The following is an 18,230-nucleotide window of genomic DNA, read 5'->3' on the forward strand; positions in this document are numbered from 1 at the left end:
TTGCATTAGAATGTGTACAGATAAACATAACTAGTAAGTGCAAGCTTTTGTGTGCAATGGAGATGGGATAAATTGAGGGGGATGAAGGGGAAGAGGAGGAAACGGAAGAATGTACCTGCAGGATTTTCCCTTGGGTTTCCATTTCCTCTCTACCTTGGTCAGTGTGGGAGATCGGCACCAATCCAATAATGATTACAATAAAGGTGGAAGTACAACTATGATAGATGAGTCCAAGATCTCAGTCCTTGACTTTCCTGTCCCTTATCTATCCATATTTACTCCCTTGATAATCTCATCTAGGCTTATTATTTTCTTTTAAAGACTTTTTATTTATTTATTTATTTGAGAGAGAGAGAGAGAGAGAGCATGCGCCCACAAGCATGGGGAGGGGCAGGGGGAGAGGGGAAGACTCAGCAAGCAGACTCCCTGCTGAGCGTGGAGCCCAAAGCAGGGCTTGATCCCAGGATCCCAGTATCATGACCTGAGCCAAAATCAAGGGTCAGATGCTTAACCGACAGACCCACCCAGGTGCCCCCAGGGTCATTATTTTTAAATACCACCTAAAAGCCCATCCTATAATTCTACCTTGAACTCCAAGCCCATACCAGTTTTATGCTTGACATCTTTATTTGAATGTCTGAGTATCAGCTTAAACTTAATATGTCCAAGGCCAAAATTCAGTCTTCCCCATCTCAGTAAATTGCAACTTCACTTTTCCAGTTATTCACACCAAATCCCTGGCATTATTAATTTTTCTCTTACTTACATATCTAAAGCCCTACCTGTCTACAAATTCTATTTCCTATATTTCAAACTATACGCTGAATTCAACCACTTTTTACAATGTCCACTGCTAACACTCTGTTCCCACCATCTTCTTTCCCTTGGGTTATGGCAATGCCTGTCCCCCAAACTGGTTTCCCTTCCTCCATTCTGGATCTATGGTCTACTGTCAACATGATAGTCAAAGCGGTCCTTTTATAATATAAGTTGGATCACGTCTCCCTCTAATCCAATGCTCCAAAGATTTCCTTTCTCCTTCTGAGTAAAACTCAAAGTCCTTAAGCTGACTCCATACAATCTTGTCACTCTCACTTCTCTAACTGTAGTTCCTACTATTTTCTCTCTTACCCACTGCACTCAAGACACAACGGATTTCTTGCTGGCCCTTGAAAGCTCCAGTCCCATTCTTGTCACAAGGTCTTTGTACTTCCCATTCCCTTTCTGGGTAGGCTGTTTCTAAGATGTTCATATGCTGTACTTACTTACTTGCCTCCTTCAGGTCTTACCTCAAATATTGCCTTCTCAGTTCAGCTTTCTCTGACCATCCATTTAAAATGCCAACTCTTCCTCATCCTCTACCACATTCCTAATCTCATTCCCCGTCCTTAGTTGTACCCATAGTACGTATTACCATGTGACCTTGACATTTGTTTACTTCTTTGTTGTGACCTCTTTCTTTGCACTAGAATGTAAATAAATTCTATGAACGCAGGAATTTTTGTCTTATTTGTGTATGCATATATTCTAGTTGCCTGAATGAGTGAAGAGCACATGGTAAATGTGTAATGTATATTTATTGAAAGAAATGATTCATTAATAATTCCTAGGAAAATATACAGGGTACAATAAGGACCTATAATAGGTGAATTGACATAGTCACAAAACTTAGAAATTCCTTTTTAAAAGTGAAGCTAAGTTCTGAATATCCATTATTCAGAAGACATTATCCAGGAGAATAAAGAAGGAAAGAAAATTCCAAATATTAAAAACAACGTGAACAAAATGTCCTGAGGTGGGAAGAAAAACCCATCTTGCAAGTATAAGGATTTAAGAAAAAAGTTGAAGCAGATGGAGCATAAAGAGAAAAAGGGATGGCATGAGATTACAGAGCCAGGTCACAAGAGCCTCACAGATGACATTTAGGTTTTTATTCTAAGGGCAATGAGAAATCACTGACAACAGCATGGAATCACATGAACTCTGTGTGTGATTTACTCACTCCATGTTTCTGTGTCATATTTTGGTAACTCTCAGAATATTTCAGACTCTATTATTATTATATTTGTTATGGCGGTCGGTGTTCTTTGATGTTACTAGTGCAATTGCTCTGGGTGCCGCGACCACACGCATGCAGGACAGTGAACTTAATAGATGAGTGTTGAGTGTGTTCTGACGGCTCCATTTACTACTCATCCCCCCTCTCTCTCCTTGGGCCTCCCTAGTCCCTGAGACACGACAATATTGAAATTAGGCCAGTCACTAACCCTTTAAATGTTCAACTGAAAGGAAGAGTCACATATCTCTCACCTTAAATCAAAAACTAAAAATGATTAAGCTTAGTGAGGAAGGTCTATCAAAAGCTGAGAAAGGCTGAAAGCCAGGACTCTTGCACCAAAGAGCCAAATAAATTAGTGAAGGTAAAGTAAATATTCTTGAAGAAAATTAAAAGTGTTTTTCCAGTGAACATATGAATGCTAAGAAAGTGAAACAGCCTTATTGCTGCTATGGAAAAAGTTCGAATGGTCTGGATAGAAGATCAAACCAGCCACAACATTCCCTTAAGACAAAACTGAATCCAGAGCAAGGCTGTCACTCTCTTCAATTCTATGAAGACTGAACGGTGTGAGGAAGCTGCAGAAGAAAAGTTGGAAGCTAGCAGAGGTTGGTTCATGGGATTTAAGGAAAGAAGCCATCTCCATAACATCAAAATGCAAAGTAAAGCAGCAAGTTATCCAGAAGTTCTAGCTAAGATCATTAAAGAAGGTGGCTACACTAAACAACAGATTTTCAACTTAGATAAAACAGTCTTCTGTTGGAAGAAGATGCCATCTAGGACTTCATTTACCATCCCCCAAATCCTTGGGGCCTTAAAAATTATGCTAAATCTACTCCATCTGTGTTCTATAAATGGAACAATAAAGCCTGGATGAAAGCAAATCTGTTTACAACATTATTTTAAGCCCACTCTTACTCAGGAAAAAAAAAGTTTCCTTCAAATATTACTGCTCTGTGACAATACACCGTGTCACCCAAGAGTTCTGATGGAGATGTACAACGAGATTCATGTTGTTTTCATGCCTGTTAACACAACATGCATCCTACAGCCCAGGGATCAAGGAGTAATTTCAACTTTCAAGTCTTTTTATTGAAGAAATACAGTTAGTAAGGGTGTAGCTGCCATAGATATGGAACTGGGCAAAGCAAATTGAAAACCTTCCAGAAAGTATTCACCATTCTAGATGCCAGTAAGAACAGTTGTGGTTTATGGGAAGAAGTTAACTATTAACATAAGCAGGAATTTGGAAGAAGTTGATTCTAACCCGAATAGATGACTTTGAGGGTTTCAAAACTTCAGCAGAGGAAGTAACTGCAGATGTGGTGAAAAACAGCAAGAGAACTAGAGTTAGAAGTAGAGACTGAAGATGGGACTACATTGCTGCAATCTCATGATAAAAATGGATGAAGAGTTGCTTCTTATGGATGAACAAAGAAAGTGGTCTCTTGAGATGGAACCTATTCCTGATGAAGATGCCGTGAAGACTATTGAAATGACAACAAAGGATTTAGAATAGTACATAAACCTTGCTGATAAAGCAGCAGCAGGATTTCAGAGAACTGTCTCCAATTTTGAGAAAAGTCTACTGTAGGTAAAATGTTTCAAACACCGTTTGCTACAGAGAAATCGTTCATGAAAGGGAATCAATCAATTCAGCAAACTTCATTGTTGTCTTATTTTAAGAAATTGCCACAGCTACCCTGACCTTTGGCAACCACCACCCTGATCAATCAGTAGCCATCAATACTGAGGCAAGACCCTCCACCAGCAAAATGATTACAACTCGTTGAAGGCTTAGATGATGGTTAGCATGTTTTAGTAACAGAGTAGTTTTTAATTAAGGAATGAACATTGTTTTTGGTTTTTGGTTTTGACATAATGCTATCCCACACTTAATAGACCACAGCAGTCTAAACATCTTTTAAATGCACCAGAAACCAAATTTGTTTGGCTTGCTTTATTGCAATATTTGCTTTATGGTGGTCTCGAACTAAACCCACAATATCTTCAAGGTATTCCTGCCATCCCCATGAGAAATGACAGCAACTTGGACTAGGGTGGTAGTATCTCTCAGGTCGTTTGAACTTTGTCTTTTTCCTTCCTGCAGTTCCAATCTCTTTGGCTCACTCCTGTACCATCAGGTTTTACACCCCAGGAGTGTTCAAGCCTTGCCCTCTTCTTTCAACTGGGAAGAATGTGAAATTCAAGAGCTTCACTCTATCTCTTCTTGCCACTCCTCCACACGATGCCTGGTCCATTCACATTTTCCACTGTTTTTATTTATTTGTGTATTTATTTCAACCATTTGATTGAGTTCCATGGTGATGGTAAATGTGTCAGGAATCATGTTTTATTCATCCTGATATTCCCAGTAGCTGGCACATTGAAGATACACAATAATACTTGTTGAATAAATGAGGAATTAAATCAATTGCTGGTTTGTCAACACAAAAAAATATTCCCAATGTTCTTCTTACTGCTGCTCTGTAGACATCATGAATTTTGGGGTGGATAAAGGCATTTCCATATGGTCAAAATATATAAGCTATGGATTAAGTCATCTATTAGCCATTGGATGTGCACTTGACACTCAGATATACATACATAAGAGTAACTGAAGAGTATATAAATATACCTACAATGTTAAAATTATATAAAGATAAATAACTCATTTGGGGAACAAATTGTACACATAATTTTCAATACAGTCCCTTAAATGACTGAAAGGATATAGAGAACCAAAGGAAGAGCATCTAAAAAGCCGAAAAGAGTCCATATAGTTTCCCCAAATTTTCCGATCCCCAGACAATAGGTTAAGCATTATAAGATGCTCAGTCATCAAATTCAATTGCAATGGCACAACAGCGACCACATCTTAGCCATGAAAAATGTTTAATAACCTATACTGATCCTTAGCTATTGTGGGGCATGACTTAAACTCTGCTGACTAAACACACACACACACACACACACAGACTGATCTAGCTTCACCCATACACATATTAATTCAATATTAATAAATAAAATTAAATATAAATATTTATCAATAAAGTCATAAATAAAATCATAAGGCAATTCATGCAAAAATAAGGAAAGTTCTTGAAGGATACAATGAATATGAATTTTCAGCTACGTATGTTTTATGATGGTGTCAAAAGTAAAACTGTACCATTTAACTATATGGTTTTCTACCTTCCCTTCCACTTTGTACAGTTTTCCTGAAACCATATAATTTTAGATAGAAGATCACTTTTTGGAAAAGTCATAAGCAGAAGATCGTAACTCAAATCAGGCAATCAGATTCTCCTACCATATAACTACTGAAGAAGTCATGTAATTCAGTCCTCTATTAAAAATGCTTTACATGCAGGATTTATACAGGATTAAGAGTAGCTTTTAAAAGTACTGTTCTTGGAAAGAGGTCTGTACACTGCTTCCACTTTGTGAAATTATAACACTTGTTAACCAGAATGATTTTTCTCATAAGTAACATACTATAAACAAAACATTGACTCAGACTAAAAAGATAGTTTGGTTAACATTTAATTATATATATATATATATATATATATATATATATATATATATATATATCTTAAAAATAAGAAATATTACCTTAAAAATTGGCCCCCAAACTGAATTGCAAAGGGCACAAGACAGATCTTAAGCCAAGATGTTAGAAGAAAGATTAGAAATAAAATTTCTAAATAAGAATAAATTTCTTAGGTAACTACTCTACTTATGTAGTGTATGCAAATAAAACCTTAAATGTGTTCATTGCATTTACTTCAAACAACATTTTTTCACCACTAAAAAGAGACAAAATAAAGACAAGGGTAGAAATAAAATGGAGAATAGCTTCTACATAAAACATGCAAATAAAATCTTTTACCAATAAACAAATTGAAAAAAAATACATGATTTTTGCAGAAACCATATGAAATTATCGGACTCAGTGTCTAAATATGGTATAGAACTTCTCCCATCTCCCTTCTTGATTAATTCAAACTATTTTGAATTATTCTCTTATCATTACAAATGAACCTCCAAGTATTTGTATCTTTGAAGATTTCAAATAAGGAAAGTTATTTTCTATGAAAACCCAATTCTGTATTTTTGCCCTATTGTTGCTTATACCACAATATAATAAAGAAACACAACAACTCACCTGAAAAAATTGCTGAGGATCGAGGAACTCCCATAATTCAAGTTACCTAATTCTTCTTCCTCAGACTACGTAATCTAACTCTGTTGCCATGGCCAAGAGAGTTTTTTATTTGTGACATTATACTAAGACAACACATCCTGAAATTTCTAAAATTTATAAAAATCTTCTAAAATGTTATGATTTTCTGTGGACATGGACTCTCTCAATTGTTTGAAGTTCCGGGTTTGCAATCATATTAAAGACTTCCAAGATGTAAAATTGTGTTCTACATTTCTTGTAGGTTATGAGGCATCAAAAAAATGAGAGCTTTGTTCTGAGAAGCAGTGAAGTAAGTAAGGGTTAAGCACATTCACCACCAAGTAATAAGCAGCATGGTTGGACCACAGCATTCCACAATAGAAAAAGGAACACAATTAAAATTTAATCTCAGACTATTGCTGGGAGGGGCTGAAGACAGAATTCCAGTGTTGCGCATTTCTTCATGCACTCGAAGGCTTTCAAGTATTACCACCAGGACGTTTCATTCGTGGCACAAGGCATTCATGAGATGCTTTCTCCTGGCACACTTAGGATGGAGAAGGAAGGAGAAAAGTTTGGATACATTCATTTCTTCCTCTATTTAGGTGACCTTTTAAAGCTTTCAATAAAGAATATATCCTTTAGAAAAGTGAAAAGAACCGTGTTCTTCTTTTTTCCTTTCTTTAAGTATATGAGAAAGACAAAATCTATGAGGAAAAACAAAATGAACAAAACTGGCATATTTTATGAAAGATTTATATACAGTATTCGTTCTGCTGACATAAGGGCAAGTGTAGAATTATAAACTTTTTTTATCATAAACAAAATTAGATTTTCAGGATCATATGTTCATTACTTCAAATCCCACAAATAAAATTTGTTCATGGAAAAATAGAGATATTTTGAATACTAAAGTCCTTTATTCAACAACACAGAAATTTCACAAAAACAACTTTACTGGGCAAATTGAATGTGGTTTTTTTTTTTAGTTTTTTTTTTTTTTTTACAGTTTTGTACATGCCCCATAAGTAATTTTCTTTAATAAATACACTGTTTTCCAAAACTGCTTTTTTATAATTGCACAAGCATACATACACCTTACACAAATATCTATTAGAAAATTTAATAGATGACTGCACAGTTCAGAATAGGAGAACGCTGTGAAAGGAGTACATTTTGTGGCCCATGTTCCTGAAATATCTGACTTCCTTGCCATTGTGAAAATGGAATCCCTCCTCACATAGTAGCTATCTTTTATTCACTAGGAATACAGATCTCAGTGTGAAACTGCCAAATTTAATAAAAACAAAATCTGAAACATTTAGTTGTTACATGAGAACCAACTGTTTGATATCACTGTGAACTAACCATGATCAAAGCCCCACTACGGCTTTTTGCTGAACATGTTTGACCCTGAATAGTGTGCTCATTTAACTGCTTTCCTTTTTTCCATTATTTGATTACAGATACTATCGGCTTAAAGACTTTATATGCTTGAGCATTAATTGTACAATTTACATGCCAGGGATTCTAAATGAAAGGAAGGGAATATTCCTTCCGGTTAGTGATTGCTTAATACTAATTCACGGGAAGCCCACGAAATCTTGCTCCCTGTAAATGTGTTTAGAAGGAGGAAGTTGGGTGTTGGGGATTAAGCAACCGGGAGATGTTTTTGTATACTCTTACACTGGAGAAAGACTTTTCCTGTGTTCTCTCCTAAGGATGGATGCATTTCTCGTTTGTAAATATGCCTCCTCTTGTACACAGGCAGACAAAATCCATCAGAAAGCCACTTTGGTCTGAAGGCCTGGAAAGACGGAGGTTTGCATTACGAGGTTCTTGTAATGTTTAGGGTGCTCAGAGCAGCTGACAAGGAAATTGGTTCATTGCCCTTTGTACCAACACCCTGCGTATTTTTCAGCTCTCCCCAACTGCTGACAGAACGTGGCATCTCCTCGTCTACACCTAGAGAAGGTAAGAGCCCTGCGTATGTCGACCTCTCTTACAAAGCTTTTAATTTGGCTTCTCTGATATGTAATTTTTAAGTTGTATAGTCCGCCACGTCTATATTCTGATTGCTATCTTCTGAATATTCTTGGTACCAAATATGAACCATACAGTGAACAATTTTCAAAAGTTTCACTGCATTGGTATTTTAGAGTCGTGAAAAATGTAACCCTTTAACGCACTCCCTCAGGGTTATAATGATATGCGTTACAAGTTCTCAGTATATGGACTTACGGAGAAGAGAACCAAAGGGAGGCTGGAAGCGTAGCATCTTTCTTCAGCATCACCAACAAGAACTTGCTATGTACCCTACATTATATAGAGTTTTACCAGAAACATAAAAAATGGGTGGTGTAAAAGAACGATGTCAAGAATAAAAACATATAAGAGAATTAAAGAAAAGCTGCACTTTCCCATTTCAATAATCAACAGATTTTCTTTCATTAAAAAAACTGAATTGACATGGAAAACACCACATTTTACAATATACAGATTCATTAGTTCTTTAAGAAAACAAAAACACATCAAGACATGCAATGCTAGCATGTATTTCAGACTCTCAGTACATTGTCGTGAGATCCTTACACGTAATTGCATGCCTCACGCAGCCTGAACGGACGCTCGCTTCAGCTCTGGAGTAACAACCATCATTTTCCAAAAAGCAAGGCAAACTTACCACTCAAATGTGAAAGTAAGTTTTCACTTACTTGTAATTAATTAGCACATTGGCTTAAAAAATAAGTAAAATCAAATAAAATTGGACAAGAAAGAACTCATGTAGTTCTATTGGTCCCACAGCAGAAACAGAAATTCTAACTAGAAACCCTCAAAGGAATATACATCAAGCAGAAAGCTATCTCAGAATTAACACACAGCCCATTTTAGCTTACGATTTAATGATCTTCTTGAAACATGGATAGGTGGAATATAGACTAAATTTTCCTTAAAAAGCCCATTTGACCGTCACTGGAGGCCTTGTGTTCCCACTCTGGCCAGGTTCAGTCCCTTGCTTTTCACATTGGCGTTGGCACGGACCCTCTCCGCCCTCCCACCCGGACTCTGATGATGAAACGCTCCTTCTGTGTTTTTGAAAATCTCCTGTCATATTATGTCCCATCTGCAACTACAACTAGCTTTATAAAATTATTAATCTGCTAGTCTTTCTAAAGCTTCACAGCCCTTTTCATCACCCTTTCTCTTCTCAGGTTATTTTTCTTTGCATGATCCATCTTGCTAACATTTTCAGCAGACTAGTGGATGTCAGGCTAAAACAGCCGGCTAGTGGATAAAGAACCAAAGTTATAGTAACATGGCAACTTCGATACTCCCTGTATTTTTGCTAAATCCTATTTTATTCCTGAAGATGAAAACTGTCTTTATGATCGGGCAAGAAAAAGAAAATGAAATAAACTTCCTAGGTATCATGTCATCGCAAATAATATCTGTCCTATTGGGACAGCCTCTGGAACCTTGATTGCCCTAAGAAAACCAAATCTTACATGAAAAGGTAGCACAGACTCTAGGAAGCATTAGCTCCTTTGTGTTTGGGGCTGTTTGCACTTATGGGATTCCACAGAATGTGGCCCTGCCTTCTCAGGAATGAAAGCATCAAGTGGCAAAACTGGGAATGGGAGCAATGGAACATTCCACTGAGGGCCTAGGGGAAGGCCCCTGGTCCAACTGGGAGGCTATGAGAAAGGAAGATAAAAAGAAGCTTAAAAGCCTCACTTTTATGAGTGTGTTTAATTTTTTTTAACTTAAAAATACATCTAGTCATGCCTCAATGCGGGAGGTCTTTATGTATTCAAATTTTAAAACAAACTACCCATTTCATATCATACATGGAATTAAAACATTTGGGTACATTTTATTAAGTGTTTCTTTTTCCTATAAAAAAAGAGCAAAATATAAACAAACAAAAAATACATACACCCCATGTTGGGCTGAGAAAAAAAAGTCAATCATGAATTTCTCCCCCTAAGATATGATACTTTTCTCTGTATCCTAGAAAACACTGCTTTTTTTTTTTTTAATTTATACAACTGATTCTGCATGTTCCAACTACTCTGAGTACTCTGCCTTACAGTGCAACCCAAGACAAGTCAACTACACTAAGTATTTGGGAGGTATACCCTTCTGTACAGCTCGTTTGTAAGCAATGCAAGTGCGTAACCACTACTCTAATATAGTGCTCAAAAGATTAATTGAAACTTTCATAACATCTTCCCCTCATAACAATACAACTGAAGGTAATTGCTGGATGCATCACCATCTTTTCGTCTTGTAAAACTTGGCATCAAGTCTCTACGGAAGGACGCATGGCAAAGCACGCCACTGCTGTTGCTGCTTCTAGAAACAACTGGCAAAAAATATTTAAAGCTAAAATTTATTGCTCCAGATTTAACTCGCAGAACCATACTGTTGTGTACAAACTGTTAATCTCCATAGATGCTCAGACATGATTGTCTCCTTGTGTCTAAACACACAAAATACAAGCTGCTATCTGTACAGTTTACAGTACTGAAACACATATATTTGAAAATGAAGTATAGATATGTACTTTGCAAAGATACATGATTTTACAGCAGGGGTTTACCCAAACTTATTTTTTACAGCCACTTTCAAAATAGACAACAACTTCACTAAGTATAGCTAAATTACATCAAAGAAAGAATCAGTGTATGGAAAGTAAATAGACTGGCCAATTCCCCAAGCTCCCGGATTATTTTTATACGTCTTTTTTCTTTTCTTTTCTTTTCCTTTTTTTTTTTTTTTTTTGGAAGAAACCCCTATACATAAAATGAAAATAATATCTGGATATTTTCTTCAGTGGTGGACTAAGCAGTTTCTTAAAAGAAGACATTAGTTTGCCCTTCACTTCCAAATGCCTTGAAAATAAGATATACTACTGCTTTAAAAGAACCATCGGAATGCTTCAGCGCTGGGAACAGGTGTTCTCTATAAAAAAAGAGCAAGAAAACAAGTTAAGCTTTCTTTCTATGCCAATATAAAATTAGATTTTTCTCCTTTACACTTCAGCAATATTTTTAGTCAGCAATACACAACATAATAACTTGGATATTTCAACATTTAATAAAAAAAAGAAATGTTCAGTCTTAGAACATTACAAAAATTAGGATGTTGACTTTAATGCTGATTTACTGAATATGATGATTAAAACACATCGGTCTAAAAAATACAGGAAATACAGCCTAGAACATGGAGAGTCGTCGGAATAACGGGGGACGTTCAAACTATTAGGCAGTAGTAGGATGTCTGTATCTGCTTTGCACACAAACACATCCTGTGTGCGGTCGATATTTAGAGAATTCAGTGACATAATTTCTTTATTCTGGGGAATTTCATTTACGACAGGACAATAAAAAATATTACATCGATATTAATTCTATCATTTAACAACTGCTGATGCTAAACATTCCCACAAATAATCTAATGAGAACTATACTGACAACATATGCCACTATTTTAAAGTCTGCATTTTCCACAATTAATATCATATGTACGAAGCAAACTTACACTAGCCAATACTCCTCAGTGGAGCGTAACTATCCTTTTGCACCATAAAATGACTATCGTTTTCCAAAGGAGTAATAAGTTAGCACCAAAAGTAGGAGCAATCATTTTAACAAAATGCTTAAAGTTATGGGTTTTGGGGATTTTTTTTTTTTTGTCAGAAAAAATGGTAAAGTACTGAATTTTCCTCTCTATATTAATATTACAGTAATTCATAATACGATACTCTTCTTTCAAAAACAGAATCACATGAGAACATATTGAAGGTACATAAGAACCAATAAGCTAAATTTTCCTATAGGGGTAAATGAAAGAGGGTTGATTTTATTCCTTAGGCCAGTCCAACAGTCCTGTGTAGAATAGAAGATGGCTGCCAAGAATAGGGAAGTATATAAATTGGTATGTTTAATGTTACCAAATTATTGGGTAGGTACAGAACACGAACACACAAACACACACACATGCACCTCTCGTAAACACATCTTAAGACAGTGTTAATAGCACTTGAATTTCATATTTCAGAAAATACATGAAAAATCTTACTCTAAGTACTCTTTAAGAATTGAGGCTAGCATTTATTTACTTTCTCACATTTGACTTATTTGGTTGACAAAGTTCTACTGTAACAATGTCATCTAAAAATAAAAGTGTATTACATTAGTTAAGATATCCGCTGAAATTTAAATGAAAAAAATAACCATTTTGGAAAGCAAAGCCACTTTTCACTATTTGCACTAAAAAGAATTTTTAAAAACTTCTCCTCACAGTCAACACAACAAATTTCACAAAAGAATGTATAAGAACAAACTAATGGGGGTGCCTGGGTGGCGCAGTCCTTAAGCGTCTGCCTTCAGCTCAGGGCATGATCCCAGCATTCCGGGATCGAGCCCCACATCAGGCTTCTCCACTAGGAGCCTGCTTCTTCCTCTCCCACTCCCCCTGCTTCTGTTCCCTCTCTCGCTGGCTGTCTCTGTCAAATAAATATAATCTTCAAAAAAAAAAAAAAAAAACTAATGATTTTTTTTTTTTTAAAGTAAACTCTATTCCTGATGTGAGGCTTAAACTCATGACCCCGAGATCAAGAGTCTTATGCTCTCCCAACTGAGGCAGACAGGCACCCCAAACTAACGATTCTAATGCAAGTTTATATAACGTATATACAAAAACATTTAACTTGTGACATATTCTCTAAAAATGCAAACAAGAAAGTCCATTATTCCTGAATAAATAGTGCTTATTAATATTTTACTTATTAATATTTTATAATAGTATACCTCATGGTATACTGTTTTCTTCTCTCCAGCTCACTACACATACCCAAATCCCATCATTTGATTTGGTTGATGAAAAAAACGCCTTTACCACTTTCCAAAATTAACTTTTGAATGATAAATGTAATCGTATATGCTCATTACATGTATTTAGTCATTATTAAAGGAATTATATGAAGTAATAAGAAACATATTCAAATATTCATACTTACACACACACACACACACACAAGCAGTAAATGAAAACTTAGACGTTTATAGCAGATGCTAAGCTTGCTGCCTGAGGCCAACTAAGAGTAAATTTTATATAAGTATGCATACTTATATAAATGTAGTCATTTTTAACAAGATAACTTAGATCCAGACATATCCATGCAATTACAGATTCACATATGAAAAATAAACATGTGCATATATATTCATATATATTCACATTTACATGTATAGAATATGACATAGAGATGCCAATTTCCTTTCAGATGCCAACTGGAAACAAGACTGTAAGTATATACTTAGATAATCTTGTATCTTGATAAACATATATGTTTATGAAGATAAACAGAAAAATGTATGGAGTACATTTTTTAAATGAGGTGAACTCCTTATGTCTTGGATACATTTTGAAATCTCTTTTCCAACTCTTTGCTCTTCCTGTGCCCCTTTCCATTACTCAATTTTATTTGCAATATTTAGAAAAAGCAAGCTTCATAAAACGCCACCTGAGATCAAAGGTCATTGTTGTGAGGAGAAAGATAATCACTTCTCAATGCTTGTTAGCACCAAAAATTAATTAGATAATGAATACGAGAAAACCAGAGACCTGGTTTTCTTTACTAATACAACCTGTCACAAAATATAGCCCTGTGATGTGTGCATATTATTCTGCAGTCGTCGAGGCCTGCATGGATCTCCATATAGAAAGATACAGACAGTCCACTGCTGCAGGGGAAGGGTGAAGATAAGCAGAGAAACATCTTTTAAAAAATATTTCTCCCTTATATTAAGATTTTTGAGGTCTTGAAGTCTAAAAACGATTTGTTGGGAAATCACCTAAAATGTGTTAGAAAACAGGGAAACCACTAGTGCATTAATTAGAACAAATTATCAAGGCCTTCACCAGAAGCTTGAAATGAGGTTTCTGTAAAATTGATTTCAGGGTGAAAAAAGTAACAAAACTCCTTGGTGTCCCTCCCATAGGCCACACAAAGCAGAAGATGTATGCCCAAACTCCTCCAGTCTCACTGGGCTCAGTGGAAATTTACTGGACGCCTGGACTGAGTTCTTTTCGGTCAAGATGGGGAAAGCAACATGGTTTGCTTTCATTCATAAAATATTGGTTATAGGGTTTTTATTAAGTCTGTACTAATTTGGGCACCTATCTTCGCTCATTCTCTCAATTAATGAGGTCATCTTTGTTAGAGGACTTCTATTTCAGACGGCGTGGGGGCTCGGCGCCGCACCGCGGAGGGTTACGCACCCTGACCGGCTACCTCCGGTTCTATAAATTCAGCAGTCCCAGCTGGGGAATCACACTCTTGATGAGATTACAGTGACTTTCTGGATCTCGGTGATGCTTGCAGGAAATCGTTATCCTGAGTGACAGGAAAGCCAGATTCCCCAGGAAGAGAAGGGGGCGGGGAGGTAAAGAAGAGAATGGAGTTGATCAGCATTGTTTAAGGCAGCCTTCACTGCTCGCAGGTGCGAACGCTGACATACAGCAGCCCGCTCCCAGGGGGCCCGTGGAGAAGCCCGCAGCCCTGCGTTCTCCCTCGCGCACTGCTGCAAAGCGTGGTGTTCCAGAGCCTTCATCCCTACGAAAGCCAGAGCCACATCTGTAAGACCTTACACTAATGAGCTTAAAGCCATGACTTCCGTTTCCCTCCTAAATAACTTTAAAAAAGCAATGACATTTCCTTGTATAAGATACGTAGGAATTTTGTTGAAGATATATAAGAATGATATAATCCAAGCCCAAGTACAGTTTACACATACTTAAAAAAAAGAATACAAAAGTTATCACTATGTCTCTGGCAGAGGTATAGTTACGTTTAATTTTTGTTAAATCGGCGATGAAAAAGTAATTAAATGACGTAAAATAAATAAAAATCCCCAAAGCTGCCACCTAAAGGATTTGAGTATCTTTCTTTTTTTGGTGTCTGCTGAGCAGTCACATGAACTGTGGTATCTTCAGGTTGAAGATGGGTCTACATATCCTTGTGTAAACTATGGCAAGTCTAATAAAAATTCACCTCTGGAAGACCGCAAATGGGATAGCTACACTTCCCTCCAGACAGAGATAGGTGGAATTGGCTATTCATATTTACATACAATATGGAAAGCGTGGCACTGCAAATGGCACTAAACAAAACTCATTTAATAAAGCCAGACATGAACTTTCAAAGGGCAAATTAAAGACAACTCGGTGCTGAAATCTTCAGAATGCATAAAGCTATATAAATTGAGATAATAATTATGACATTAGAAAATTCTCTAACTAAACTTAAATATATCTTTTCAATATTTCTTCATGTACTTTCTAATCCAAAAATCTCGGTGATTTCCCTAGGCCTTCAGAATTCCATTGTGGAACAAGATGCTTCTAATACAATGATTTCCAAGCTTTGGGCTACCATTATCCTTAAGGTAATCAAAAATAATTTCCTGTTTTCCCATTTATTATTAAAGAAACGGAAGTCATCCAACCATTTTCCGATTCTTACGTAATGAAGTGAAGTACGCTTTTTCCAATCAAAAGCAAAGCAATATCAAATAGTTGTTGGCCAATACAGCCTCTTTTAAGCTCTTCTGAAATAGTGTGTTCCTGTGAGGAGTCCCCTGTAAGTTTCTTAGGCTCCAACCATCTAAGACCTTGAAATTGGAGCACCTCACAGCATTTGATTGACCTCTTCACACTAGAACTTGAAAACCTTAATGAATTACTGAAATTTCTCAATAGAAACTACATGAGGGGCGCCTGGATGGCTCAGTCATTAAGTGTCTGCCTTCGGCTCAGGGCGTGATCCCGGCTTTATAGGATCGAGCCCCACATCAGGCTCCTCCGCTGGGAGTCTGCTTCTTCCTCTCCCACTCCCCCTGCTTGTGTTCCCTCTTTCTCTAGCTGTCACATTGTCAAATAAATAAATGAATAAATCTTTAAAAAAAAAAAAGAAACTACATGAGCATGACAAAAGATAATATTGTACCACTGTTTGCCTTTAGATATTTGATTATATTTTCTTTTGGCTTCAAATGAAACTTTAAAACTTTGGAGTATTTTGCATGAACAAAAGATTCCTGATGGTGAAAAAAAACTACTTTTTCCCCTGATTTCTCACAAAGAATGCTAAAATATCAAGTTATATAGGTTCTCAATTTTTTTACTGACAAAATTTCAAAGCCTACTTGGAAAAATGGAAAATTGTATTATATATACAATATTGTGAGTGTGAATACACGCACATGCACATTAATACAAATCTTTGGATAATTAATAATTACAATCTAAAATGGTACCTAGGAAATGTTAGAGACACCCCAAAATGTTTTTAGCAGACATATTTTTCTATACTTCTTATATATATTTCTAATTAATAATTAATATATTTTAGAAATCATAGATCAGTAATCCACTAACTTTACTAGAATTATTAGCAAGCACAGGTATAGTATAGGTCAGTAAATCTGAGAGAACAATTAATTTATGATCTATGATAATCCCACAGTCTAATAATTTACTGTTATTATAATCAAAAACTTTATATTTTAATAATCTCAATTAAAACTATATAGATTAATATAAATAGTTTCTACATTTTCGATTACACCTTTCTTTTTCTGTCCTATTGTAATATCTATGTCATATATATTATGTAATATAAATCATACGTGTAATAGATATCACATATGTGATATGTATCAATTCTTCTCATAATTCTGATTCATTTATCCTATAATTGTATCAGTATCTGTATACTCACATTTTATTTTGTCATTATCCAAAAGTAAACTAAAAATATCAAAATTACCACTAACTGGAATATTAGACCCCTCTCTAAAAGAGAGAAAACACCAAATAGGTAACTTCATAACTTTTATGACCCAAGTTTTTGGAGGCCTTAAATATAATTATAAGGAGAACTCTACTTTTTTGGTTTTCGAATTGATATGCATGGCCAGGATTTCTCTGATTAATGGTGGAGAACTGACAATGGCTTTTTCATTAATACCCATCCTCTGGGGGCTATTGCTCCTGCTACTCTTCCCCGCTTTGCAAATATTGACAGCCCGTCCTCTTCCTCCCCCTCCTGCACGAACACCGCCCCCCTCACCATCACCACTGCGATGGCATGATTTTAGACAACGAGAGCATGACTGGAGAAGATCAACCTAGCTAACTTTTGTAGATGGAAAGATGAGTTTACACATTACTTTGTACAGATGCTAAATTAAGTCAATGTGCTAGTAAAGCCAGTTAGGAAAACAGCTATCTAAAGGAGAACGTGTGTCTAAAGGGAGGGGATGGGTTGGTGGGAAGGAAAGTAATAGCTTACCACCGTGATTTACATGCGCCCAAAAGTGACCAAAAAAGTGCCCACTTTTGCTCTAGTATCTAATGCAACTACTTGATTTAGGCAGGTCTCGTGATGAATGCTATGTAGGCTTCTATTTCAAAGTGGTAAAAACACTTCAAATCCCATCATTCTAACAAATAAGCAAACTTATTGTATTGTAAATGAGTTGTTTAGTGATTAAAATGTTCTTGGACATATAAACTGTAATAGGATGATACCAAGATAAGCAGAAAGAGAAAAATTGTTCAATGATCCACCAATTAAAAAGAGGTTTTTGAAGAATTACTTTATGCAGTATTTTTAACCCTATGTTAAAGGTTCTTAGAGGGAGTGTGAAAGGAAAGTAAAAGTAAAATTGAAATTAAAAAGCAGAAATTAGATTAATTATATCAATACTGTCAAAAATGATTAGAACAGTCAATTCTATTTATATGTTCCATATGTTTATATTTACTTTATTAATATATACACAGATATATATGGTTATATGATAAACAGAACTTAATCTACCCACCTACCTACCTACCACTTATCTATCTATCTGGCAGAGACAAAAGTTAGATAACTCCCTCTCCCTTCAAGGTCACTGCACTAATCCTGTT

The 18,230-nt window shown here is 36.0% G+C and overlaps 1 protein-coding gene across 4 annotated transcripts in view; it reads right to left on the minus strand.

Annotated features, from left to right (window-relative positions):
• Nucleotides 1–18,230, minus strand: part of CXXC4 (CXXC finger protein 4) — a 420,398-nt gene that overhangs the window by 29,304 nt on the left and 372,864 nt on the right. For 2 of the 4 annotated variants that reach the window (XR_008958577.1, XM_048212287.2), the window contains one exon: nucleotides 7,146–11,210. The exons of the other annotated variants lie outside the window; for them this stretch is intronic. Coding sequence is in view for 1 of the 2 variants with exons in the window: in XM_048212287.2 (XP_048068244.2) it covers nucleotides 11,166–11,210 (45 nt within the window). In the remaining variant the exon portion in view is untranslated. Of the gene's footprint in view, nucleotides 1–7,145; nucleotides 11,211–18,230 lie in introns of those variants that run through there. 4 annotated transcript variants of the gene reach the window in all.

Source organism: Ursus arctos, unplaced genomic scaffold (genome assembly GCF_023065955.2).
Source record: "Ursus arctos isolate Adak ecotype North America unplaced genomic scaffold, UrsArc2.0 scaffold_11, whole genome shotgun sequence".
NCBI lineage: Eukaryota > Metazoa > Chordata > Mammalia > Carnivora > Ursidae > Ursus > Ursus arctos.